General features: G+C 37.5%; 2 protein-coding genes across 3 annotated transcripts in view; one reads left to right on the plus strand and one right to left on the minus strand.

The window, feature by feature from the left end:
• Positions 1–4,835, plus strand: part of TAX1BP1 (Tax1 binding protein 1) — a 37,178-nt gene extending 32,343 nt beyond the window's left edge. For both annotated transcript variants that reach the window (XM_015810596.1, XM_015810595.1), the window contains 2 exons: positions 2,077–2,162; positions 3,722–4,835. In XM_015810596.1, the coding sequence (XP_015666082.1) occupies positions 2,077–2,162; positions 3,722–3,923 (288 nt within the window). In that variant the 3' untranslated portion in view covers positions 3,924–4,835. The remainder of the gene's footprint in view (positions 1–2,076; positions 2,163–3,721) is intronic.
• Positions 4,836–10,385: 5,550 nt separating this feature from the next.
• The window catches only part of JAZF1 (JAZF zinc finger 1), a 118,480-nt gene continuing 101,589 nt past the window's right edge, over positions 10,386–27,276 (minus strand). Inside the window, exons 4-5 of the mRNA XM_015810597.1 lie at positions 11,527–11,696; positions 10,386–10,562 (exon numbers count right to left, since the gene is read on the minus strand). Coding sequence (XP_015666083.1) covers positions 10,386–10,562; positions 11,527–11,696 — 347 coding nt within the window. The remainder of the gene's footprint in view (positions 10,563–11,526; positions 11,697–27,276) is intronic.

Genomic DNA, 27,276 nt, shown 5'->3' on the forward strand with positions numbered 1-27,276 from the left:
GTCCATTACTGGGAATAATTATGGAAACTCCCAGAACTTTTGTGGCCTATTTAACATCTTGAATGTGAATTTAATGTACCTATTTCACATTTTGAATATTTAATGTGACCATTCTTGGCATAGACACTACTGTATGGTGACAGGTCTTCTCTCTAGATGTCTGCTGCAGTTTAATTAGGAGACTGTTCTTTCTAATCTATGTGCTTTACCCTTTTGCAAACCCAAGAGGAACAGAGCTTAAGTCTTGTGCTCATTTGCTGACACAGCTTAGTTTTTGTAATGAGGCAGAAGGATCCTAATGTGCTCAAATGAGAGCTAACTTTGGGCAAGTGTATGTCTTCTCAGAAATGGTTCTTGTCTTACATCAAATAGACGTTTTAACATATTATAATGTGGCTTTTTGACTTGTCAATGGAAAAAGGAATTAACTGGCTAGGCAAGGATATTTAACAGAAGAAATAGGATGCTAACTATTTTGTATTGGTATATAGCAATCTGACAAACACCAATATAACACAGCTGATTAAGTAATATTCCTTTAAAATAAGCAAAAAGCCTTCTTTATGTGTATGACACCTGGTAGAAGTGTTAAAAATATCAAATAAAGCTGTTCATTAATTTCCTTAATAGAAAAAAGGAATGCTTTAGTATAATACTGACTTTTGTTATGTTGACCATGAAATAGTTTTATTCCTAATCCTAATTGTATTTTTATGTGACATGCTTTGACCATGTGCTGCCAACTACTTAGTAATTTGAAGGGCGTTTTCAAACAGAGATAAATATACCTTTCTTACATGGACCTAAATATGGCTACAATTATAAACTTTTTAATAAAACAGAAGGAATTACATGAGTAGATGTATTCATGACCTGTTGTAATAGGTGAATAGTTGATAGCATGTATAAATTTGCTGCCATAGAGTATCTTTTTTGTTAAATGAATGTTTGTAAAACAATAGCTTTTCAGATGCTGTTGAATTGTAACTTCCAATATTCATCACCATTTATGATGCTAGTTGGAGTTGCAGGGAGTTTTGATTTATTAGTTCATGAATACATTAGATCATCTTCATTATCTGAAAATCATATCATAAAATATTTCAGAATGATACCAGTTTGAATGTGTCTAATCACTGACAATTGAAATGAAGCTTGGATATGTGTGCCCATTTGGTATTGCTGGATATATTTACATTCAGGATAAATTTCTGAAATGTGAAATTATTTGGAATAAACTGTAATCCCCAATAGTCACCGCTGGACTAGCCATGCTAATCAACTCCACTTCTGTCTGCTTGTGTACCGTTAATGCTGCTAGCATGATTATCAGTGACAAAAATGAAGAGGGGAATTATCAGAATTAAATAGTTCGGGCAATAGCTCTCACTGAGGATGATGGTAAACTGTATCATTGCAAATTGCATTGGTTTACAATAGTGGCACTCTCGAATTTTGTTGTTGGAAATAAACTTTATAAATAAGTAACTTCTCCATATTTTTTTATTTCTTTCATATGTTCTTTTAGCTAATGCCTTGTTTAATATAGTTGTTCATAAAATGGAGGCTTGCTTTGTATTACAATGAATTGCATTTTACTTTGAAGGGCTGTGCAGGATTGTAGTCTCTAGGCATTTGTGTTAAAGTTTCTAATCAAATATTAAGTATTAGTCTTTCTATTGAAATGGTGCCTTGCAATGCAGGGTCTTCTCATCATTTCTAAAAGAGAAGGGATGGTTTTGCGACTGACTCCCATCATAGCTTCCTCAGCAGCATTTAATGGTATTGCAAGAAAATGTACAGGTTACATCTTCAGCAGGTCCTTTAAGAGATTTTTGCTCTTCTGCATTTGCAAATGACAGGGATGAGGCAAGGAAAAGTTTCAAGGCAACATGAATACATTTTGTGGCTCTTTGCCTCAGCAAAGAAAATAACAGCTTCAACAATATGAATTAAGATAAATGCCATTTCACACACATATATGTATCTAATGGGTATTTTTTGGCTTGTGAATATAAGTAGAAAACAATTTTGTGAGCAAAATACATTCAATAAAATCAAATACTTTCTTTGCAGGATGATGAAGCAAGTGCACCTTCAGTTCCAGATCCCTCAGATCTGCACTTACATGAACGTAGTGCAGGTTTTTGTTTTGATTCCAGGTAAGATACTAATCCTAAACCTGTGTTTTCAAATTAACATAAGACATTTCTTGCGAGCTCTCACTGTTATACGTTATGTGATACTGTGATCATTCACTGTAGACAAAAATGAGTGAAATTTCACTGGAGGAGCGTAAAGCCCAGGTCTTGAATTCTAAGAGTTGAATTTTAATTTTTACAGTTTGAAAAATAAATGATTCCCGTGTCCAGTTGTTTTCAATTCTAAGAGCGATGCTCCTCTCCCTTTCTTAGTTGAGAGAGCCAGCTTTAAGACATTTTCCATTGTTATGTGGCCAGCATGACTACATGCCGAGACACCCGGAACACTTTTGCCTTTCTATCAAAGTGGTACCTATTTATCTACTCACATTTGCAATCTCTCGAACTGCTATGTGGGCAGGAACTGTGGCAAGTAATGAGAGCTCACCCCATTGCTCAGTGCTTGGATCTTGAACCTGGACAGGACTTTCCAGCTGACAAGCTCAGCATATTTAACTGCTGAGTCATCAGCCCCCCTCCTTTGAATATAATTTTCTGTATTGTCCCTGCATCTCTGTTCTTAAAGTAATATCTATTTTATTATTCTTTATAGAAAATAAATTTCACTTTAATATTCCTCTATTGTTTTCATTTCATGCTTCATCTATCACTTTATTTCCTCACTCTTTATCATGCTCATAAATATAAGTGGCCTGAATAATATCAGTGCTTTCAAAAATTTTAAATATAGCTTATATGAAGGCCTCATTCTAATCAGTGATTGAAAACTATATTGTTTAAAGATGTTGAATGCACTGAGCGAAAGTTTGCAGCTTTCTATTTTGAGAGAATTCTCAGTTAAATAAATGATTAATTAATTAGACTTTAATTAACTTCCTAAACTTTCTTCATGGCAGGTAAAGGAATAGCATAATACTACCCTGAAAAGCTTTTAGATTATGACATCTATACCTTATGACTGTTGATTAGGATGTCTGGTATATGAGAATACTTGAAGGATATTGGTTCATGACAAAATTTACTAGCCTTCCCTAACCTGCTTACTTTTCCAGATACTATTTCCCATGTTCTTAGTAATGCTCACCTTTCATGAGAAATATGGCAGTTGAAGTCTATCTGGAGGGCCCTGAGGTTAGGGAAGATTATGCTACAGAGTGGATAAATACTAGGAACAGGTACTTTGATTAAATGGAAAACCCCTTTATGTCCAATGACATGAAAACACAGGTGGTGCAGTGGTAACAGTGCAGTATTGCAGTCTGATTCTGCCCAAAGCATGAGTTCAACCCTGACCTGCTCAAGGTTAACTTGGCCTTCCATCCTTCTGAGGTCAGTAACATGAGGATCCAGATTGTTGAGGGCAATATGCTGACATTCGTAAACCACTCAGAGATTGCTGTAAAGCACTGTGGAATGCTAAATAAGTCTTAAGTACTATTACTATTGCTGGTTATGTCCGTCCACTTAGATAATAGCAATAACAAAGATAATACCATTGGAGATTAAATACTGGTCTCAGTGTCACTGTTATCTTCAATTCTTTCTCTTTTTATTCCAAGTTTTGTGCAAATCAAGAAATGTCCACTCTGTGAAGTGATGTTTCCTCCTAACTATGATCAAACCAAGTTTGAAGAGCATGTTGAAAGTCACTGGAAGGTGTGTCCAATGTGCTGTGAACAGTTTCCTCCTGATTATGACCAGCAAACGTTTGAAAACCATGTTCAAAAACACTTTGATCATAATGTCTTAAATTTCGATTAGATGGGGTATCATTATGCATTATAACAGGTGAAGGTTGATTAAGGTATGTCAGACAAGAGAATGATTCATGAATGATGTAAGCTTAAAAAATTAGTGACCAGCATTGCAGTTGATTAGAATAAATCTTTGGCCTATTCCTCAATCTAGCATATAGCAAAATATGTTGTATCTGTCAATATTTATTCCTTGACTAACAGTTCATAAACACAGAAAATTTGCAAACTTGTCTCCAGAATTCAATCTGTGATGGGATAAGTTTTCCTCTTGCTTGTTCTAACATATTAAAGTTCATTTCTTAATAAAATGATGTTTTTCAATAATTTTATGTATATCTTTCTGCAACATGGGTTTTTCATCTGTTGCAAAAATATAGTTGTGTTGTGATTAAATGTTTTGCAGAAAAGCCTTACAATACTATTCACCATTATCATTATTATCCCAGTTTTAAAATGTCCAATATATTACTAAAACTATGAAAATTAGTGCATTTACAGCTATTAATAAATGTGTAATAAAATTATAACCTTTTTGTTATTTAGTAAATTTTTAATGTTTAAAGTCCTTCAATAGAAATTCAAAACTGTGTTCAGACCATCAATATTTTTAGTATTCTATGTTTAGCATATTTCCCCCATACATTTGTTGAATGTATATACTTAAACCACTATATTTTTAAGAGTTGCAAAAATCTTAAATAATTTGATCTTTTTGGATAAAAACATTAACTTTTCATGTGTTATGATAGTCAGAGGAAAAGATAAATAGTGTTTGATTTCATTTAATTTCCTTATATTTTTCAAACCTGTATCAAATCTTGCTTGAGTCTACTAGGAAATGTTTTGTAAACTATTGCAGATGAAAAAATTGCCACAATCACCCTTTAATAGAATAAAATTGCCTTTCACTTAATCATATTTGGATATCCTTTCATAGTCAATTTTTTTACCAGATAATATCATAGATTTTGGTTATTCTTAAGTACTGACACATTTCTTCCCTAATAGTTTTTCTGAGAGGTTTTTTTTTGCATTATCTTCCATAATAATTATGAGTTATAGGGCTTCCATCTTTTTCTTCTGTCCCACTTAGGGGATTCAGGGTAAATAATTGTGAGAATATTCATATTTGTTGACTGATTTTGCTCTAATTGGCTATTATTGGAGATGTGCTTAGCCAGATTTAAGGTTTGGCATCAGCTGAGACCCCAGCATAGGGGAGGTGGGGTGGCAGAGTCTCTTTTGGCCTTTGCGGGCCTTGCTTTCCAAGTCTCTTGTTATAAGACCTTATTTCTTGGATCAGTTGAGAATGCTGCTACTGCTTAAGCAGCTTCTCTGCTTAAGTTGCTGGAGGCCATCTTGGGACTGGCGGTAAAGTTCCCCAGACTTATGGTTTTGGAGGACTTCCCTGAGTGTGGCTTCAGAAGCAGCACAGGAGTTCATGGCCTCCACAGGCCTATCTCAGATAATCTTGGGACTGACTCAAGACAGTGGTCATTCACCAGATATGATTTTCTTGTTGGAACCATGGCAAAATGATCTGCTGGGGGAATATAACACCATCCCTCTCATGGTTAGATCACACCTGGTGTCCGTGAGATTCTCTTATGCCACCCTCTTTGCAGGAAAGCCTGATTCATCCTGGTGACTGATGGAACTGATTTGGTTCCACAAGTTTTACAGCTCCCAATGTTTTCTGTGGGAAATGGGTCCAAGTGACTCTTTGAGTGTTTATGGTTGCCGACCCCTGAATTAGATCCTTGACCCACCTGGTTGGTAAAAACCTCTAGGACTAGCACATGGATTCAAGCTGTGATAAATTCCTCATTGCAGGAGGGGATATTACCAGAATCTTTTAAAGAGGCCCAGGTTTGTACTCTCCTTTAAAAAACCATCTCTTGATCCCATCTATCTGGACAGCTTTCATCTAGTTTCCTACTTGATCCCATCTATCTGAACAGCTTTTGTCTAGTTTCCTAACTTCCCTTATTAGAGAAGGTGGTAGAAAATGTGGTTGCTTGGCAGCTTCATATGGTCTTGAATGAAACAGATTATCTGGACCCCTTCTAGTGAGGATTCGGGCCCAATTATGACAGAATTGTCATTGGTTGCACTTGATGATCTCTGGCAACAGTAAGATAAAGGCAATGCAACTATCCTTGCTCTCTGTAATCTCATAAAAGCCTTTGGTACCATCAACCATGGTATCTTTTTAAGTCAGCTCTAGTGTTTGGGGCTGGGTGACACGGTTTTGCACTGATTTGGCTATTTCTTCCAAAGCCAGTCCCAATTAATGTTGCTAGAGAAGTCCAACCCATGGCCGCTTCTTTGTGCATGCTGCATAGCGCGGTACTCTCCCCATTTCTTTTTAACATCTACCTGAAGCTGCTGGATGAGATCATTTGCCGGTTTAGGATCATCAGTATGTTATATTTCCACGGTGATCCAAGTGATGCTATTACAATGCTGTGGGGGCCTGGATGGGAAGCAATCGACTTTCATTGAACCCTGGCAAGATCAAATGGCTTTGAGTGCATGGAGTTTCAAGATACGGGATTTTAACATAGTTCTGAATGGAGCTGCACTACCATAGACAGAACCAATCTGCAACTTGGGAGTTCTCCTGGAGTCATGACTCCTACTCAACGAGTAGCTGGTAGTCATGACTAGGCAAGCCTTCGCACAATTTCAATTTATACCCCAGTTGTGGCCTTTCCTCGGTGGGATTCAGCTGGTTTACACCACTTCGGCAGAACTGGTGGCCCAGGACGGACTTCCAGAAGCAGCATCCACACAGAGAACCAGTTGTTCACATATTTGAATCCCACCACTGCCTTTTCTAGATTGGTAGTCTGCTCAGTCATTCAAGCCCAGGTCATCTTATGTCTGGACTACTGCAACACATTCTACATGGAGCTACTTTTGAAAAGCATTCAGAAGCTTCAACTGTTGCTGAGTGTGGTAACGTGCACAGTTCTTGGGGCCCCTGGGGCATATTACACCATTGCTCTATAAGCTGCACAGGCTGCCAGTTTGCTTCTGGGTGTAATTCAAAGTGTTGGTTATTACCTTTAAAGCCTTGCATGGTATGGGTCCATGTTATTTGAGGAACCATCTCACCCCACTGGGATTGGCCCTCCCCACCTGCACCGAGAGGAAGCATGTTGCAGGTGCTGTCAGTCAAGGAATTATGGCTGTTGGTGTTCAGGAGAAGGGCATTCTTTGCTGTGGGCTTCTGTTTGGAACATCTTATTCCTTCATGTGAGATTGGCTCCTTTCTCTAAGGTCCTGAAGACCTGCCAGATGTCTTGGGGCCCCATCAGGGGAGCATTACACTGGTGGTGGTTAATGAATTAAGAGGTAAACTCACCTCCCCCTACTGCACATCCATTTACAGTAACTATAACTCTATTTTACATTGTAATTGTAATTTTTATTGTTAGCAATATTTATCTTTTATGGTTTTAATGCTTTTAATGCTGTAAACTGCCCAGAGTCATTTTGAAGCAAGATCGACAGAGAACGAGAAAGGGAAAGAAAGAAAAGAAAAAAACATAGATCACTCTGATTTTAATGGCAAGGAAATCTATTGCCTTTGAAAGGTTTTAAAATACACTTTACTATATAGTAATTGTGAACAGACGGTGAATATATAATCTCTTAAAATATTCCCTTGAAACTGTTTTTCCAAGTTTTCCAAAAAAAATTGTCTTCAATTGAGAATGAACTCTTCTATTGATGAGAGCTGTATTGGATCTCAATCCAATAGAATCTTGTTATATTTATAAATTATAAACTCTCTATTTGCATAGAATATTTATTATAGTAAAAATTCACATGTGTTATATTCTATTTATTTCCTACTCACCATTTTCTGAGTATTTTTTAAGTAAATTGAGAACACTTTATTGTGTGACTTGGTAATGTATAGCATCTTTACAGTGCAAAGCAATCAAAGATAATGAAACAATATTCAATTTTCTTTTGGGTCAGAGGCAATTTATTAAATGATTTGATTAACATTTGTAAGCAGCTTTTATGGAAAGAAATTTCAATACATTTTATGGTGCTCAGTTCTAAAACAAACTTTGTGTGACTTCCAAACTTAATGACCCTTATCCCCAGCAAAATATAAGAAAATATAATTTAAAGCACATTTTCACAGACACAGTACAATACATTCACTATACACAGTATAACAAAATAGTTCCATTTCCGTCTGTTTAATACTGCCACAATGACTATGTAGATAGTAATGGATTGTAATAGTGGAAAGAATTGACATGCAACATTATTTAATGGTTAAGTTACTCAGTATTTTTCACTGAGAGCACAATTAAATGAAGTCAAAATATTAGATCGATATAAAGCTTTAAGTATAGCAATAGATTGTTATATTAGGATATCTGTTAACATCAAACTATTAGTGATGCTAGTACATTGACTTTTCTGAAGGTGGATGTAGGGTAACTTGTCTAAAAGAAGCTTATCTTCTTAAACCCTCATTATGAGAGATCTTAGTTGGAAAAAATCTTTTAGTGAAGAATCTTTGTCCACTCAGTGTTTATCAGTATTCTAATCTAAAAGAAAAGAGACTTGTATTTCCCATGTCATTTATATATAAATACAAAATACACAGAAAAGGATTATCTGAAAAACTTAACATAGTCTCATGTGGGAGACAAACTCCCAAGTTAGTATTAACTTAGCTTTTGCATACTAAAACTGTTAATCTTAACTAGTTCTTTAAACAAGAGAATGCCGAAGGCAGGAGAGCATCAAATAAATGAAGCATTCAGGTATGGTTTAGACCTATGGAACTCCGTGTTAGAAGTCTTACCTTGGAATTACCTGCATCAAAAAGTGCTTCATTTCAGTAAGGCTCATGATGTCTCACAGTTCATAAATGTAATGCTAACCTGTAGAATCCACACAAACAATTTTGTTTTTTTTGTGTATACACGCACATACATTATATATGTATATATGTGTATATGTATGTATGTTTTTATATATAAACACACATTTACATATACACATATATAACATATTACATACATATTACATGTAGTCCTTGACTTATAACCATCCAGTGATCATTCAAAGTTATAATGGCACTGAAAAAAGTGACTTATGACTGGTTTTCACACGACCATTTCAACATCCCCACAGCCACATAATCAAAAGTTGGATACTTGGCAACTGGTATGCATTTGTGATGGTTGCAGTGTCCTGGGGTCATGTGATCACCTTTGGTGACCTGGCAAGCAAAGTCAATGGGGAAGTCAGGTTCATTTAACAATCATGTTACTAATTTAATAACTGCAGTGACTGACTTAACTGTAGCAAGCCAGATTGTAAAATGGGGCAAAACTCACTTCAGTTCTCTTGCTTTGCAACAAAAAGTTTGGGCTCAGTTGTGGTTGTAACTTGAAGTCTTACCTGTACACACACATGCAAAATCCAAAGGTACAATGAAAAACTCCCTTAACATAAATACTGTACCTCTTAACAATATGCCTCTTTTTTATTTGCAACACTGATAGTTGCAAAAATTGGCAACATAAAACATTTAAATTTGTTGGCAACGAAGAACTACAAAGTGCTTTAAGGACTCCATCTAAGATGAAGATTAATTTCTCTCAGAAAATTTGCACTTCATTTCCAAGTATCTGCTAGTAATAGATAGCAGAGGCCAATAGCAGGACCAGGAAAAGATAGTCCTCAGAAACTTGAGTGGATTGTTAACATTAAATAGCATACGTTTTGTACAGATAGAAGTAGGAATTTTAATGATAGAGTGATCTACTAATTCACTGCAAAAATTTCAGCATTTCAGAAGACTAAAAGGATTTGCAAGATAATATAAAATACAGCAAGCACACCTTTTATGTATGTTATTTGAGTATGAAAATATTCTTCGAATATGTTAAACATTCTCTTATTTATAATTCCAATACCTATAACCTTGCTATCCTACAGATATCTCTGTTACATAAGGCATATTAACCAGGTGGATAATAGGGAATAATTCTTTTGGTTTTTGCAAGCACATAGGAACTGATGTGTTGAATTTCTTCAAACACATTACAATCTTGGAAGTTATCCTAGTGTCACATTTTCCTCCCCCGTCCTTATTTAATACTGTGGAACAGCTAAATATACAACGTTCCCTAATTCACCTTTGGGGGTGGGGGTGGGGACGGAAAAATACTTTTAAAAAATCTGTAGCTTTTAGCACCTTTATATTAAAGTAATGTATATGGGCATGATGATTACATGTGCAAATGTACAAAATCATTAACTCTACAAAGATACGTCATTCCAAAATTACAGGGGGGAAAAAATGTAAAGCATGCATTTTAATTTCTTTAAAGGGTTGCTCAATGCTTCCCAAGAGAAGGTGGCTGTCTTCAAAATCAGCAACTGCTGGTGAGGATTCCTTGGCACATTTTTGACCAGCATCTTATTGCTGCATCTTCCTGATAATCTCAGCAGACACTGGTGGGTGGAAGTTGATTGTGTGGTGCCGCAGACCCTGAGCTGTCTTGTAACTCTTTCCACAGCGGCATTTGAAGGGTTTCCGCACACGGATCTGTGTCCTGTGGCCATTCTTGGCATGATACTTTATACCATTCACATTCTATGACGGGATTGAAAACAAAGGCTTTTGTAGTGATGCTAGAAATATTGTCAGGCTGTTTAATTTTCAAAGCAAAGTGTATCTTAAGAAGCCATTTAAAGAATATATTTTACCAGGGATTTAGCTAAAAGTCTAATCACAGGACAGCTTGAAACAGGATGTCTTAGCTAGGACTTTAACGGTTCACTTTTCTTCTAATCCTGATAGTTCCATTGTAAGCTTTTTATCCTATCTCTTGGGAAGACCAGAGTGACAGCTGCCTATAGCAGAACATATAATATCTTACACATATAATCATGCAGAAACTGCACCAATCTTTATAAGATCCAAAACCCTTTCCCTTATTCTAACAGCCTTTCAGCACTTTGTGTATAACTTGGAATCACTTTTCAAGTGGTCCAGCCATTTGCAAGCTGTCTTGCAATAAAATACTTCCACTATCTCTAATAGGAATGTCTGACAAATCTGAAAAGTGTTAGATTGTAGAAAACAGATCTTAGGGCTTTTATACAGAATATATTCACAGCACAGGACCTGATCACATATAAGAACATTGCTCTTCCATATTTTCTGTCCAGGCTGCACAATCAAACAGACTGGGAAGACTTCAGGTTTTGTTCATAGGGGACCTATGAAGTGTGCCTTTTTCCTCATAGTGCCTACCTTCTAGAACTTATTCTTCCTGAGATATGTTTGTTTCCACTTTGGCCATGTTTAAAAAGGCCTCCAAAACTGATTTTGCTCTCAGATATTAGGTTAGGCAAGTCCTAAGTAAATGATTGTTCTTTAATTGTTGTTTTTTTCAACATTTGTTTACTCTTTTTACTATATGGTCCCCAAAGTTATTTTAGAGTTGAGTAATCTTACAAATTTTAAATAAATATAGATCATGATAAAATCTATGAAATTGCACAGCATCTGCTTTGGAAAGAACAGTTTTTCATATCATAAATAACACACTTACCTTATATCGCTTTTTACACCCAGGAACAGGGCAGGCAAAAGGTTTCTCATCTCCTCCATTCATACACATAGAACTTAGGATAGCTTCAGAACTGATAGCACTTTCTGTGGTCCAGGACTCATCACTATCTGAATCTTCATAATCTACTTCTTCTTCATCATATTCACTACCTAAGAAGATATAAAGCAAGAATACAGATAAACTAAAACATACTCTGGTAACTAAAAAGGCAAAGGATCTGTAAGCTAAGCTCTAATAATAAATGTCAAAAAGAACAGTAAAAATGGAATGAAAATTAAATAAGGTAACCAAACTAAAACAACCAGCCTTAGAACTGACAGTGAAGATACTAAAGTGTAAATGGCTTCTATCTTTTAGGATCAACTATCAACAGTAAAGAAACAAAACAATCAAAAATATATTGTAGACTAGCCTTTGGTAGAGCAGCAGGCTTTGGAAAAGGTATCCAAATGCAGTGATATATCTATATCTATGAAGATCAGAACAGTGCAAGCAATGACATTCTCTTAAAATAAAAGTTGGACTTTGCAGATGCTGGATAAAAAAAGTATTGACATTTTTGAAATTTTCAAGTGGATCATCAAACAAATCAACCCAAGTTCTTATTCAAGGCACAAATGAGTAGGTCCAAATCATCACACTTGGGATCTCTTCTGTTCTATCCTGTATGCTGACATCAAGCTATTTATTCAATAGACATACAAAGCAGACAAAAAGCACTAATGAAATGGAAGCAGAACGATGTTTCTGTGAAACCATTAATTTAAATGTCCGGCTTAAAGACCCATCTTCCATCTTTCTGCAAAATGATTCTATCTTTTCTTGCAAATATTATTATTAACAATCTAAAAACAGTACTATTTCATGTATGTTTCTTTTAACAGGGTTCACCTGTTATTCTAAGTCAAATTGGGTATGTAACAAATGTTGCCAAACTAATGACAGCTAACACTTGACCTCCAGAAACTAATCACACATGCAAACCTTGCTTATTTCCACCATCTATCTAATAATAATAATAATAATAATAATAATAATAATAATAATAATAATAATAATAATAATAAACTTGCAAGGGATTTTGGAGGTCATCTAGTCCAACCCTCTGCTCAGGCAGGAAACCCTATACCATTTCAGACAAATGGCTGTTCAGTCTCTTCTTAAAAACTTCCAGTGTTGGAGCATTCACCGCTTCTGGAGGCAGGTTGTTCCACTGGTTAATTGTTCTAACTGTCAGGAAGTTTCTCCTTAGTTCTAGGTTGCTTCTCTCCTTGATTAGTTTCCATCTGTTGCTTCTTGTCCTGCCTTCAGGCGCCTTGGAAAATAGCTTGACTCCCTGTTCTTTGTGGCAGCCCCTGAGATATTGGAACACTGCTATCATGTCCCCCCTCGTCCTTCTCTTCATTAAACCAGACATACCCAATTCCAGCAGCCTTTCTTTATATGCTTTAGCCTCCAGTCCCCTAATTATCTTTGTTGCTCTTCTCTGAACTCTTTCTAGAGTCTCAACTTCTTTTTTACATCTCGGTGACCAAAACTGGATGCAGTATTCCAAATGTGGCCTTACCAAGGCATTGTAAAGTGGTATTAATACTTCACGTGATCTTGATTCTATCCCTCTGTTAATGCAGCCCAGCACTGTGTTGGTCTTTTTGGCAGCTGCAGCACACTGCTGGCTCATATTTAATTGATTGTACAGGTATAGTATAGGGGGTACCTTGCTCAATAGTAGTAACTGTGAGAGGGATCTCGGAGTCCTAGTGGACAATCACTTAAATATGAGTTATTAAATAATAACTATAGCTGACAAATCTGCCAACCAAGAATTCAGATTCTGAATTTATAATTACCACTGGCAAACCATGGAGTTGTTACATGTTTGGATTTCAACAACTTACAATGAGATCTCTTTTAAAAACAATCCTGTGAAATAGATTTGGCTAAGAATATAACCCCTTGTAATCCAATAGTATGAAGTGAAGACTGGCCAAAGTGAAATGTGAACTTGGGTTTCCCTGGTGAAGCCTAATAGCTTCAGCGTTACTCTACAGTTTGCAATTGAAGGCAGATGAACTAAGAGGCAAATTGGTTCCTTTAAAATGTTTTAGACTTTATGCCTATAAATCCCAATCAGTACAGTATGTCCATACCGGGTCTTCTGTGCATGCTTTTGCCAGTGAAGACTTTATCAGCCAACAAATCATATTTTGAAATGCATCATAGGAATATATTTAGGACCAAGTTACAAAAGATAATGTAGAGGAAGGCATGGCATCACTAGCAAAATTCTGTTTGTCAGGATACTTTCAGTCTGGAATATTTTGTAATGCTCATTACTTAGAATCTTGTCAGATACAGTATATTCTAACACAGGGCTTTTCAACCAGTGGTACGGGTACCACCTGTAGTACATGGGCACCTGGCAAGTGGTACGCGACCATCCTAGAAAAGTGGTAGTGGGGGAGGGGAATGGGCTGAACCGGTGGCAGCACCCCACAAGCCTGAGCGAGAGATGGCTGGAGCTGCAGGGCTGTCAGGGCTCAGCGGAAGCGCCAGGATCAGTGCTACTTTCCAGCTGATCGGCGCTTCTTCGGGGCTGTCAGGGCTCAGTGGAAGCACCAGGATCAGTGCCAGGCTCCAGCTGGAGCTCGGCACTGATCCTGGCGCTTCTGCTGAGCCCAGAAGCGCCGATCAGCTGGAATGTTGCAGCATCTCCAGGGTCTTGTGATTTACATTCAGATGCTGGGCAACTGATTCATATTTATGACGGTCCCAGGGTCATGTGAAGTGACCAAAACCTGCTGCAAACACCCAGCAGACAGGGGAAGTAAAAACCAAACACCCCCCCACCCCACCCCCACTGCCAATCCTCAACAGAAATGCTCACAACAATGAAAACCTTGAACAGGAGGAAGAGTACCGCCGGGCGGGCAGGCAGGTGTCTTGCTCGGCTGTGGCTTGGGGGGCACTTTTTTCAGTGCCATTGTAACTTTGAACAGTCACTAAGCGAACTGTTGTAAGTTGAGAACTACCTGTACTTTATCACTTTTTTCCTTTTTTTTTTTTTTTTTTTTTTTTTTTTTTTTTTTTTTTTTTTTTTTTTTTTTTTTTTTTTTTTTTTTGGTCATCAAGTTTTTGACACCTTGCTAGGCGACTGGTGGTACTCGGATGTTGCCATATCCTAACAGTGGTATAATGGGTTAAAAGGTTGAAAAGCCCTGTTCTAAGACATTCATTAAGCTTTAACAATATTCACAGCTATTAATATTTGAAAGGATTAAGCTGTTAAATTAATCTTATCTCTTTAGGATTTGTGTACATAAAGGCATCCAAGGAATTAATAGTTTTCTTCCTGTTTACACAAGCATGGGAAGTTGAGCTTTGTTAGCCATATATCATTATTCACAATATCCTTTCATTTAAGCAATGGCTTTTTTTTTTTTACATAACCACCTGATCTTTATCAAATCTTTATTTGTTATAGACCAGCATAAACATCCCAGCTGAATAGGAGTAAAGTGGGATAACTAAAGTTACAAGCTTCTCCAACTCAAGCTTAATGTTTACAAAAGTCAAGAAAACTATGTTTACCAAAACAGCCTTCCAGACTTGAGCAGGAATTCTTGTAGCCCCAACATCTAAAGGGCTGGAAAACAAAGTTGGGGAAAGCTGAGTTACATATTCATCTGCTCTGTGGCTGAGGTCCATTGACAGATTTCCAGGTTGCATAAAGCTTTTGTTGGGCTCTTTTTTCTTTCTTTCTTTGGTGAAGTGTTTTAATTGAATATTTTTATTAAATACATTGCAGATATTTTCAGCAATGGCAGGCAATAGGTTATTGTTGTTAGGCATGTTGAAATCAGCTGGTTAATTTTACTTGCTGAAGAAAAAGTGCATGTTTGTGATATGCCAAAAGAGAATGTTTTTGCCAAGATATACATGTTTGGCCTTTGCTTTTTTTTGTTTTGCTTTGCTTTCTTTACAATAATTGAAGAGAATATAAGGAACAAAATTAACACCAAACTATCAAGTCAGACTCAACATTCTCTAAAATACCAACCAATGTGATTGATATTTTATATGGTTTAATAAAAACAAACTGCTCCCAGTCTTACAATGTGCGTTCTCTATAGACTTCCAAGCAGGGCTTTACTTTGTATTGTTAGTAATCGCAATCATTTTTTCAAAAATACTGGACCACAACTAATTACGTTTTAAAGGAATTTCATTGCATAAAAATCATATGAAACTGATTATTTTTTATTAACTCTTCATTATCAATTATCATTGCTGCTAATTCCAAAAATGTCTAAGCATTTCTCAATCCAGCTGGGTGGAACAGAATCAAATGCTTTCTTATAATCAATCCAGGCCGTGAAATTTGTTTGTCTTTTTTTTTTTGAATTCTTCAAAATCAGTTTGTCAATCATCAATTGGTCTTTGCTTCCTCTTGAATTTTTTTCAGCACCCTTTCTGTTCTACTGGCGGCAAATCCTTGTTTTTCAGATATACATACATTTCGTTTGCAATAATACCTGTAAGTGATTTGTATGTTGTCAGCAGGCAAGTTATTGGCCTGTAATTTTCAGATTCATTTCCCTTTTCTTCAGCTGTTAGCCATTTTTTGCTTTCTGGTGTTTCCAGGACTTGTTTCATCTGATTTCCCAATCTTGCATGCAAACCTGTTAGTGATTTCAACCAGAATCCATGCAGCTCATCTAAACTGGGGTATTCCAGTTCTTGACTTTCTTTGCTTGTTTTTGCACCATTTCTGTTGTTATGTGAACATCTTCCATTCTAGTAACGTTTACAGTGTTTTCAACCTGCTTGATTCATTTTGTATTCCTACTAAGCTTCTTGTTGTTTTCTCCAAGTTCTTCCAAAATTTCAAGATATTTTTTTTATTAGGTTTTTCACTTGTGGTGTACCATGTCCACTTTCAAAGACCTTATAGAAATTATGCTGAGTCCTTTGAAATTGTGAATTTTGTTGAAATTGCATTATTTGGTTATCATATCGCTTTATTTTCTCTGCAATAGCTCTTCCACCACAACTGCAATTTCTGTGTTTTCCAGGTTATATCTTGCTGTCAGACTAATGCTGTTTTTTTTTATTCTCCAGGTTTCCTTGCCTCAAATTCTTCAAATTACTTAAATCCAATTGAATTTTCTTTATTTTTAAATCTAGGTGGATTTTCTATTTTGGTTTTCCCTTTTTAATTGCTTTATTCTTTCCAATTTTCAAGCCCAATTCCTCTGTAGTAATATAAAGTGCTGCATATATTAGCTGGTTTGTTTGAAATAATGTTTCTGTTGAAATAATCTGGACAGATAAATTCACGTTCTTCAATAATTTAGCCAAACTTCTCTTACTAACTTGATTCAGTTTTGGCAATTGAATTCTTTCCATGTTTTTCATCTTAATCTTTTTAACTAATTCGGCTCTGGCTGTTGGTTCTTCAAGGTCTAATCCAGCTCTTGCTTCTCTGATTTCCTTCCTTTTCTCCACTACTTGTTGCTCCACTTTTAAATTATCTCTATTATCAGCTACACATGGCCCTTGATCTTGCCCTGCTCTGCTTGCAATCTCTTGCAATTTTGCATTAGTGAAGCGTTTGTATTTCAAAATAATACGCCTCTGGTATGATTTCCATATCCAGGTGATTTTTCTTCCAAATCTTGAACACATGTTTTTGAAATCCACATTTTATTGGCTCAGGTCGACAATAAGCTTCCATAACTGAGCATGACAAAGCTTCCTTTTCTAGATTTTTTTGCTTTTTTCATTCATGTCTTAGTTGCTTAGGAGAGAGAGCTGAGCCCTGTAGCATATTTTTCACTGAATGCTCAGGAGCAATAGTATTCAATGTGGGTCTTGTTGATCTGGGCGATACTCAATAACGGTGTTTTATTTTTAATGTTGTTGTTATTGTTATTATTATTATGATGATGATTTAATCTTCAATTCGATTCACAGTCTGGGACTGGTAAAACTTAACAGTTTAAGTCCTAACCAAGGATCTACTGCAGTGGTGGCGGACCTTTTAGAGACCGAGTGCCCAAACTGCAACCCAAAACCCACTTATTTATCGCCGGGTGCCAGGTGGGCGTGGCCCACTGGATGGGCATGGTTGTGGTCATGGCAGACTGGGTGGGTGTGGCCAAGGTGGGCGCGGTCACCTCGATGTTGCTTGTGGGGAGGGACACCTGTGGGGGTCGGGCAGGGTTGGGGGAGATCCAGGGGGTCTCTGGCAGGTGGGGCAGTGGGCAGGAGGCTCGTCCTGCAGGGCGAGGCAAGGCGAGGCAGGGCAGGGGTGCCATTGTCACAGGGCAAGGGAAGGCAGGGGCTGGGGTAGCTGCTGCCTGACCCCATCGGCCCCTGCACACAGAGGCCAGTGAGCGCATGGGGGCCGACAGTGTCCATCAGCAGCCACAGCCTGCCGGCCCCTCTACCAGCGCACTCTGGGGCTCTGCAGCCTGCCGCCAGCAGTTCAGAGAAGCTGCCTCTGAGCTAGACTGACTGCTGACAGCTGAGGAGGCGATGCAGTGGGCCGTGCCTGGGAAAAGGAGAGCATGTGAGGCCAGGAGGGATGAGACGGGGGGAGGGAAAACAGCTGTGCTGGGATGCATTCGGCCACGTGGGACCTTGGCAAGTTAGTGGGCGGCTGGTTGAAGAGGGATGGTTGCCATCTCCGGGGCATGGCGCGCGTGCCCACAGAGAGGGCTCTGAGTGCCGCCTCTGGCACGCGTGCCATAGGTTCACCACCACTGATCTACTGTAAGAGCTGTTAAGGTAGAGTCTAAGTTCAAAGGCAGTCCCGAATAGAGTGGTTTTTGCAAAGTCAGGAGATTCAAGTCTAATAATTTCCATTTAGGTTCATGTTCAAAATTCCATGTATCTAGACAGCTCCAAGAACTACTATTACTATTAGTACAATCATTGATTTCTTCCTCCATAATTGTTCAACTTCAATTTCTAAATCACAATATTTTGTTATTTTTTTCTAGCTGTTTTTTTCTTAAAATTCATGCATCAGCTGTATTGCAATATCAATGAACCAGACTTTTTTCTTTTCCACAATAGTGATGTCAGGCATTTTGTGGGCCAGTTGTCTGCCTGTTTGGATCCAAACGTTCCACAGGTTCTTACTTGCTCTTTTTCAAGAATTTTGTCAATTTAGTGTTCCCAGTAATTTTTGCTGTATTTGAACCCAAACTTCTGGCAAAGCTTCCAGTGTATGATTTTGGTAACTCAATCATGACATTGTAGATAATCAGTCTATGAGATTTTGCTGCAGCCACTGATAAGGTGATTCACTGTTTCATCTTTCTTGTTGCATGAGTGACATTTGCTGTTATTGACATGTAGAATTTTTGCTTTCATGGAATTGGTCTAAAAGGCTTGTTCTTAGGCAGCCAAAATGAAGCCTTCAGTTTCTTTCTTCTTTCCTGATCTCAACCAGCTCCATGTTAGATTTATATTATGTTTCCTTCAATGTCCTTCAGGTTTGACTTACGTATCGGCTTTTTTTTTCAGTTAGAAACTCAATGCTCAATTGTTTCCTTTTGATATTCTGCTTTCAATCTTGTTGTTTTCAAGAGGTTTCCCTTGTTCACCTCCTTCAGCAGAGGCTCCTTTCCTTTTTTTGTGTAGTCATTTAAGGCGTTTTTTTCTCTTCCACAGTTTGTTTCACCTGAGATCTTAGTGAATACAATTGATCAATATCACTTTTTGGGTGCAAAGCATGGTGCATTGTCATTAGTTTTTGTGTCTTTCAACCCAGTTATCAAGTTCTTGCTGAGTACAATCAATTATTCCAGCTGAGCATCATCCTTACCAAGGACTGGGACAGACAGATCTGGATTTGAGGTGTTACAAATATTGCTGCAGGATCGAAGCTGTCCTCAGTAAAGTCATCTTTTGCAATTGACTGATGGAAAATTTGTTAATGCCAATCATGTTCAAGTGGTGTTCCAGTTGTTTTGGGGTCACATCCAAGGTGCCTATTATGATTGGTACTACCCTTGCTTGACCTTGCCACAGTCATTCTGTTTCTATTTGTAGGTTTTTGTATTTTGTTATCTTCTCCGTTTCTTTCTCTTCTCTTTTGCTGTCTCCAGGCACTGCCACATCCACTATCCAGACTTTTTTTTTATCTTTCTTATCAACAATTGTTAAATCCAGGTTGTTATGTGGCAGGTGCCTGTCTATTTGAATTCTAAAGTCCTAAAGCAATTTAACTTCTTCATTTTCTATGACTTTCTCATTTTATGGTCCCACCAGTTCTTGCTTGCAGGCAAATGATATTTCTTGCAGATCTTCCAATGCACAATTGTTGCTACATGATCATGCCACTAGATTATAGTCAATCCAGATTGTAGTCAATCTGGGAGATCTTCTTTCAGCAGCTTATCAAGTGGTCCACTATTTCTTCAGCTTCTTTGCATAGGGAGCACTTACTGCCTGTTGCTGTCTTCTCAATTCTGGCTTTGTATGCATTTGTCCTTAAGGCTTGTTGCAGCCAGAATTAATCTTTCTTTCTTCAACTTTTCTGCTTTATCCATTGCCAGGTCTTATTATTATCTGCTTTCCCTGCTATTTTATGTAGTGCTTTATCTTCCCATTCCTCCATTCTGTTCTTCATTTGGTTTTTCTTATAGGCCAGTTTGGTCTCTCCAGTAGTCAGTAAACCTTCCTGATACACTAACTTCAGTGCATATTCTTCATTGTCCTTCAGATAGACTTCCAAGGAATTTTTTTCTTCTTCAACCATCTGATGTACTTGCAACATTCCATGCCCACCTTAGTAGGTAGAGCCTGTCAATGTTACCGCAAGATGAAGGGCATGATTCATTGTCATTATTTTTCTGGTCTTCTTATCCATTTCTTTTAGTTCTGCTTGAGTCCAGTTCACTATTTCAGCCATGTATCTAATGACTAGAATTACCCAGGTATTGATTGCCTTGATGGTATTTCCTCCACTGAGTTTGGACTTTAGGATCTTCTTCACTTTCTTGATGTTTTCACCTCTAATCTTTTTCTCGACTTCAGTGTATTTGATGTTGTCAGCTTAAGGACCCCCAGGTATTTGTAGTAATCATCTTCATTCAGGTTCTTAATGTTATTTTTGTGGGGTATCTTGATTCCTTCAGTTTTCACTATTTTTTCTTCTTTATAGTGGCAGTGATAGTGGCACATTTGTCCAATCCAAACTCCATTGCAATATCTTGGCTTTATATACGGACATGTTGAGCAGTGATTCTATTTCAGATTCTATTTCCATACAGCAGTGATGGTGAATCTTTTAGAGACCGAGTGCCCAAAAACTGGCCCTGCCCCCACTCCACCCCCCTGCCCACCCCACTCCACCCCCCATCCCCCACCCCGCCTGCCCACAGGACCACTCACCACCTCCAAGGCCCACCGCAGATCACCCAGGCAGCCCAGCAGTGCTATGGCGGCCACACCCTCTGCCTGCGCCCTGCAGCATTAACTGTGCACGATGGAGTGTGAGGACAGAGTGTTGTCTATGCTGTCTGGCTGCCATGTCCTTGGCTGCACTGCTCTGTGTGGGCCACGCTCGAGGGCGAGTCTCCTTCGGGGGAGCTGTTGGAGAGGAGGGGGTCGCAGGGGGTGCAAGGCTGGGGCAATGGCACGTGTGCCCACAGAGAGGACTCCGAGTGCTGCCTCTGGCACCCGTGCCATAGGTTCGCCACCACTGCCATACAGCTTCAGATCATCCATGTAAAGGAGGTGGGATAGTCTGACAGATATTTTAATGTTTGATAGCAATGGCCTGAGTTATTGTTGACAGAGTACAATGACAAATAGTAGTGGTAATCAATTTCCTTGAAATATTCCTCTCTTGATATAACTTCTCCCAGTCTCTCACCATTGATATACAACTGCATCTTCCATTGTGCCATCGATCTTTGCGCAAAGCTTCTGATATTTCTACTGACTCCTATTATTTCTAGGCACTTGATTATCAAGTCATGTGGCAGAGAGTCGAATGCCTTTTTGTAGTCAATCCATGCTAATTCAGGTTAATTTTTCTTCTCTTGCAGTTTTTCAAAATCATTTTGTCAATTATGAGTTGATCTTTTATTCCTCTACTATTGGGGCAGTTTCATTTCTGCTCAGGTGGAAAGAGATTGTTTTCAACTAGATGATCTTGTACACCAGTTAGCAATTTGAAAGTTGCTGGTAAGCAGTAATTGGCCTGTAGTTGCCTGGTGCTGCCCCTTTTGCTGGATATGCTGTTCTAGATGCTCAGTTATTCTTTGTTTCAATTCTTTTATTTTTTTAGTTAGAGGGCTTTGTTTTTTCTGAGGATGAGATGCTTGGATTCCAAATGAAAACAGTTCTATATCTCTGCTGGATTCTTCTATTGCTAACTCCCCCTGGTTTGCCTCTACATTCTGAGTTACTTCTAGTAAGGTTTTGATTTCTTTGCCCTGGGTAAACCTTTTCAGTTCATCCAATTCTGTTTCTATGAATACTTTATTTCGTATTATAAATCGATATTGATCTGCTAGCCTCTGTTCTGTTATTTCTGATTCTAGATGTTGTTCTTTCCAGAACTGGTGCATTCATTTCAGATAACCTCTTTTTGTTGGACTTGATCTGTAATAACAGATCATTATTTCTTTGTTTTCAAACACTGTGTATTTGCGATGGGTAAACCACCTTTTCTTCCAATAGTTCTCAGCTGCTGGCCCTGGTTGCTGGCCTGGTTGCTCAGTCCTGAGTCCTGTAGCCCATTTTCCACCACATATCCAGGAACTGCAACATGTAGCACGGACCTTGTTAACCTGGGCGACATCTTAGGTGGTACAATTTTCTGAAATTTATGTCTCACCATATTTTGGGGGGAGAGATACTCTTTGTGACTCCTCTGATGAGACTGTCCAGTATGATTGAACCTCTAGCATACCTCTCATCTTCCATAGAGCACACAAGCCCCACAATCACGTCCAGGTAGTGCCTCACTGGGGGTTGATGATGATTTCACTTTTATTCTTGTGTATTTATTGTATTGTATAAAGTTCTTGCTTAATAACAGTAATTGGGACCAGAATTTCTGTTACTAAATGATGTGGTTATAAAGTATGACATTTGTGACTGTGCTGCTCAGCAACAGCAGTTATGGTCATTTCTGATTACCATCATTAAGCAAATCACCACTGGTTATTAAGTGAGAATCTCAGATGATTGCAACTTTTAATTTCTTGCTGGCTTCCCCATTGACTTTGCTTGAGGGAATCCAGGAGGGAAGATTGCAAATTGTGATCATGTGACTGCAGGACACTGTAACAGTTGGAAATCTGGACCAATTGCTGAGTGCCTGAATCACAAACACATGATTGTGATTCAGGCACTAGGATGGCCAGAACTTGGAGGACCAGTCATAAGTGAGGGCACTAGGATGGCCAGAACTTGGAGGACCAGTCATAAGTGCCATTAATTTAGCATTACTGCAAGTTCAAACAGTCCCCGAATGAGTGGACATTAAGTGAGAACCACTTGCATTTCATTTATATGAAAGAATGAGCATACATGTGCATGTGCATGTGCATGCACACACATACACACACACTCATCAGTCAATTTATATATGTACAATTACATTTACTGTTTAGGTTTAATGTTTTGGCTTTACAGCTGTTATAAAGTTATTTGACAAATCTTCCAGTGTTAAGGTACTAAACTAAGACTGGGACGAGTGAGTTTCAAAATCACCCTCTCTTTTCAGGCTGACTGACTTCACGGCAACATTTTCTTCTGGGAAAAAAGGGGAAGCACAAGAAAAGCAACATCCTGATCCAAGCTTTGCCCTCTTCTTGCTTACATCATGTACATACCAAAATGGGAAAAGCTTAAGTCTGACAGAATTTTCTAACAAAAGTGGCAAGTACTTATAGATGCTGCTGCTTACAGACCTAATTCAGAAGGATAAAACAAAAGGAGATCCCTATATAAGCCCCTATGAGAGTTTGTAGCAATGACAGTATGGGGGTTTTTCAAAGGGGAGTGGATAAAAAAAATAAATATGGCAGATACAATCATAAGAATGAAGACTTGCCTTTTACATGCATCATGATCATATTAAAAAGGGGTGTGGGGAGGGCTCTGATCACATGGGTGTAACAGCCATTTTAACATTTTTACCTTCTACAGATACTGCTGGGCAGTATATAAATGATATAAATGGCCTATCTTCACCCATACAGGGTAATCTGTTTCACCATGATATTTTTAACACTTTAAAATCTTATCACTGAGGAATGCATTAAAACGCTAACATCTATTTCAAAGTGTTATCAATCTAAAATGGACAAAAATTATGTAAACATGTCATTGCACTGGCAAATTAATACAACATACAGAACTAGAAGTACTATATTGATGTTAGTGTTCTGCAGATGTGAATACTAAATCACGCAGTGATTAAATGCTCCTATTACTATTGCACAAACTACATCCACACCTTGTTGCTTGACTTTTGTGAGACAAATAATTTATTGAAAATAGTCCAAAACTGCTGCTACACGGGGAAAAAAAGGAAAACAAGAATAAATAAAGCAAACAGATGTATAAGTATAATAATTCTACAGTGTAGCAGCGGTGGTGGTCAGCAAAATCACATTCAATATGGGAGGCATTCTGGCAACATGCAGGAATTTTCACAGGGTGGTTCAGGTTAATTCCTCTAATCCATGAAGCTCCAGAGATCTTTGAAACACACTGAAAGATGAAAAGCAGCATTTATGAATGCAATTTAGACAAGAATTTTACTTTTTAGCAACATTACTCGTAGTGGAGGTTACTGTGAAAATTCCCATGCAACTAATTACCAAGTCGCTGAGGCTTGCAACGTTATAAAAGTTTTGGTTTCAAGAAGCAGTTCCTGGAAGCCTGCAATGTTTGTCTCCATTACCAGATTTTATTTCAGTGGCACAGCAAAAATGCTGTGACCGAGGGAAAGGGGAAAGGCAGTAAGGAATCATCAAAAGTGAGGGATTAAATAATTTTTTTTAAAAAAACCAGCCTCAGAGACAGATAAAATTGTATTTATGCACTCGCAACTGTTTGATGTTGCTGGACTTCTTTCAATTTTCTTTCTACAAAGCAAGTTGTTAGTCAGCCAATGGAGAGCCCAGTTATCAGAGAAAAGGAAGCCAAAATCAGAGTTGCAAGAAGTCCACACAGCCTATATTGTATAAACACGTTGTCCGTCAATATTTGGCAGATCATAAGGTACACATGATTACAAACAAAAAAGCCACCTTTATTTTCTGTTCTTTAGCTGAGGTGTATGTGAGACATGATCTCTCTCTCTCTCTCTCTCTCTCTCTCTCACTCACACACACACACACACACACACACACACACACACGTCTGAGACAGAATGAGTGGACCAAAATCACCCAGCTGGTTTTGTGCCTAAGACTCTGGAACTCATCCTGGTTTCTATCTGGGAGCATTAATCTCTACCCAAAATTGGCTTTTACTTTATAGTATGTTAGTTTAAGGCTGAAATCACAGAGGCAATCTTTCTCCTTTTAATCTTATTAAATATTTCATTCATTCAGGTTTGTGACAAGCCTCATGGCATGGTCTGCCTACAAAGGTAGACATATATTCATATCCCCAACCATAACATTTTTGGTATCACCACAGACATAAAAATCAGGAAGGTTTGATACTTTTTTTGCCATGTCCTGCTCAATACTGAGCCACTTGCTAAGCATTCCATTTATTGTTCTACATGCTTTACTTCCATCATTTCTGCTCTTACTGTATTCAGCAATCAAACTTCATTTCTTATTTTTGTGTAAAACATTCTATAATTCAAGCCTAAGCATTTTTTCTAAGTGACCGAATCTACAATAAATGTTCTTTCTCAAATTCATACATTTCTCAACATCTGTTGGAAAGCCAACATGTGTTCTGTTCATTCCTCATATGGCGTAATACTTTATTGTACTTCCTCTCATACTTTTTCCTAAGAATTATGACAAATTCTTTTCTGTGCATGCTTAGAGACTAATTCTGAGCAGTATCTAAATTCTCTTTTTGGTCTTTTGTTTGAACAGAGACTTGCAAGTAGTTTGGGAACTAAAAACTATGTAAGTATTATGAATAAACAGTATGTCAAAATATTGAATATAATAGTATATGAGTTAAAATACTGGCCCACAGTATTTGCTTTAGAGAATTTCCTTTTATGTCATAAAATAAGAATATCTCATTCAACCCAACTATAGTTTCAGCATGAATCGGGGGGGGGGGGGGGGAAACCGCAGCGCCAAGCAAATTTGCAATTTTAAATAACTACTTAATGGGAACTCATGCTACTTCTTTCTTATTATTGATATAGATTATTCTGAAGAATATCCAATTTGGTGAGTTAAATTAACATAAGTATTTGTTTTCAAGAGCAGCTTAAACAATGTTCTGAAAATCCAGGTGGTTCTGAATTTTTAGGCATTGGTTTTGCAAATAAAATATATTATTAGTATATTTTGAATATTTATTATAACTGAAGTGAGTGGAAATAATATGAAGGAGTTGGAGAAACAAATTGAAATTTTTGATCTTAAAGACTAGAATGTTCTCAGAAATCAAATCACAGATTCTATCTTCACAATTCTTGCAATTTTTCCAGATAAGGAACTAAAAATGAACTTGACCAAAGAGTCAGGTTGACTTTAAAGAACCATTTAATTTGGTTATTTTTTCACAACATCTACATTTGTCATATAAAATATCGGAGATCGAGATATGATTAAAACATTCTGTTGAGAAGTGCTCAGCTGGTACCCACTTTTGCTCTTAACCATTTTCATATTTTTTTTTATAGACGAATTGTCCTGTAAAAATGTTTCAGGGCTTCTTTTCATGCATCATTGCTTTTCTTTTATTTGTGCATTAACTTTCAGGTTAATCTAAAAAAAAATCTTCCAGGTACAGTACTGTAGTTTCATTCCTTAAACTGCTTTGAAAGCATTCATATTGATCAGATATGTATGAAATAGCAATGAAGAAAACAATCTGTGTTTATTTTTTAAAAAATGCTCTCTGATGGGCTCATGCTTGAATCAGTTACTTTTATGTGGAATTCAAGTCATTTAATACTTCCTAGGTCAGAAACAGCACTGTAGAGGTCTCCACAATTTAAAAGGGAGTTATCTCGAAATGTGACTGGCATCTCCCTTTCGAGTTAAATGATTCATGAGGTGTTTTAGATATATCTGGCCAGACTTGATATTCCATTTCTGCTATTAGGGTGGGCTTCTGCCATTTACACTTTACCACACAAGTAGGCAAGGTGGCTTTGAAAACAAAGATCTACATATATTGTGAAATATGGTAAGGGTGCCTTGAAATCTTTTTCTTTTAAATACAAGAAGTACAAGTTGTTAAAATATATTGATTTCTGAAAGCACCGGTTATGCATACCTTATGAAATAAGTAAATGGGAGAAAGTGACCCAACACTATTTTAAAAAAAAACACAGCAGAATGAATATTTTTAAAAATAAACATTGAAAATCTTCAAACATCTTCAAAGAAAAACAAGAAAGTCCACTTGCCTCATGAAAAAGCATATTTGGGACAACTATGACCTGGATGACTGAGAATCTCCATAGACATTAAATATTGAAAAGTGTATTAGATATAGAATATAGAAATTCAGAATATATAGAAGGTAACATTAAATTTT

Source organism: Protobothrops mucrosquamatus, unplaced genomic scaffold (genome assembly GCF_001527695.2).
Source record: "Protobothrops mucrosquamatus isolate PMUCROS unplaced genomic scaffold, P.Mucros_1.0 scaffold12, whole genome shotgun sequence".
Lineage (NCBI taxonomy): Eukaryota > Metazoa > Chordata > Lepidosauria > Squamata > Viperidae > Protobothrops > Protobothrops mucrosquamatus.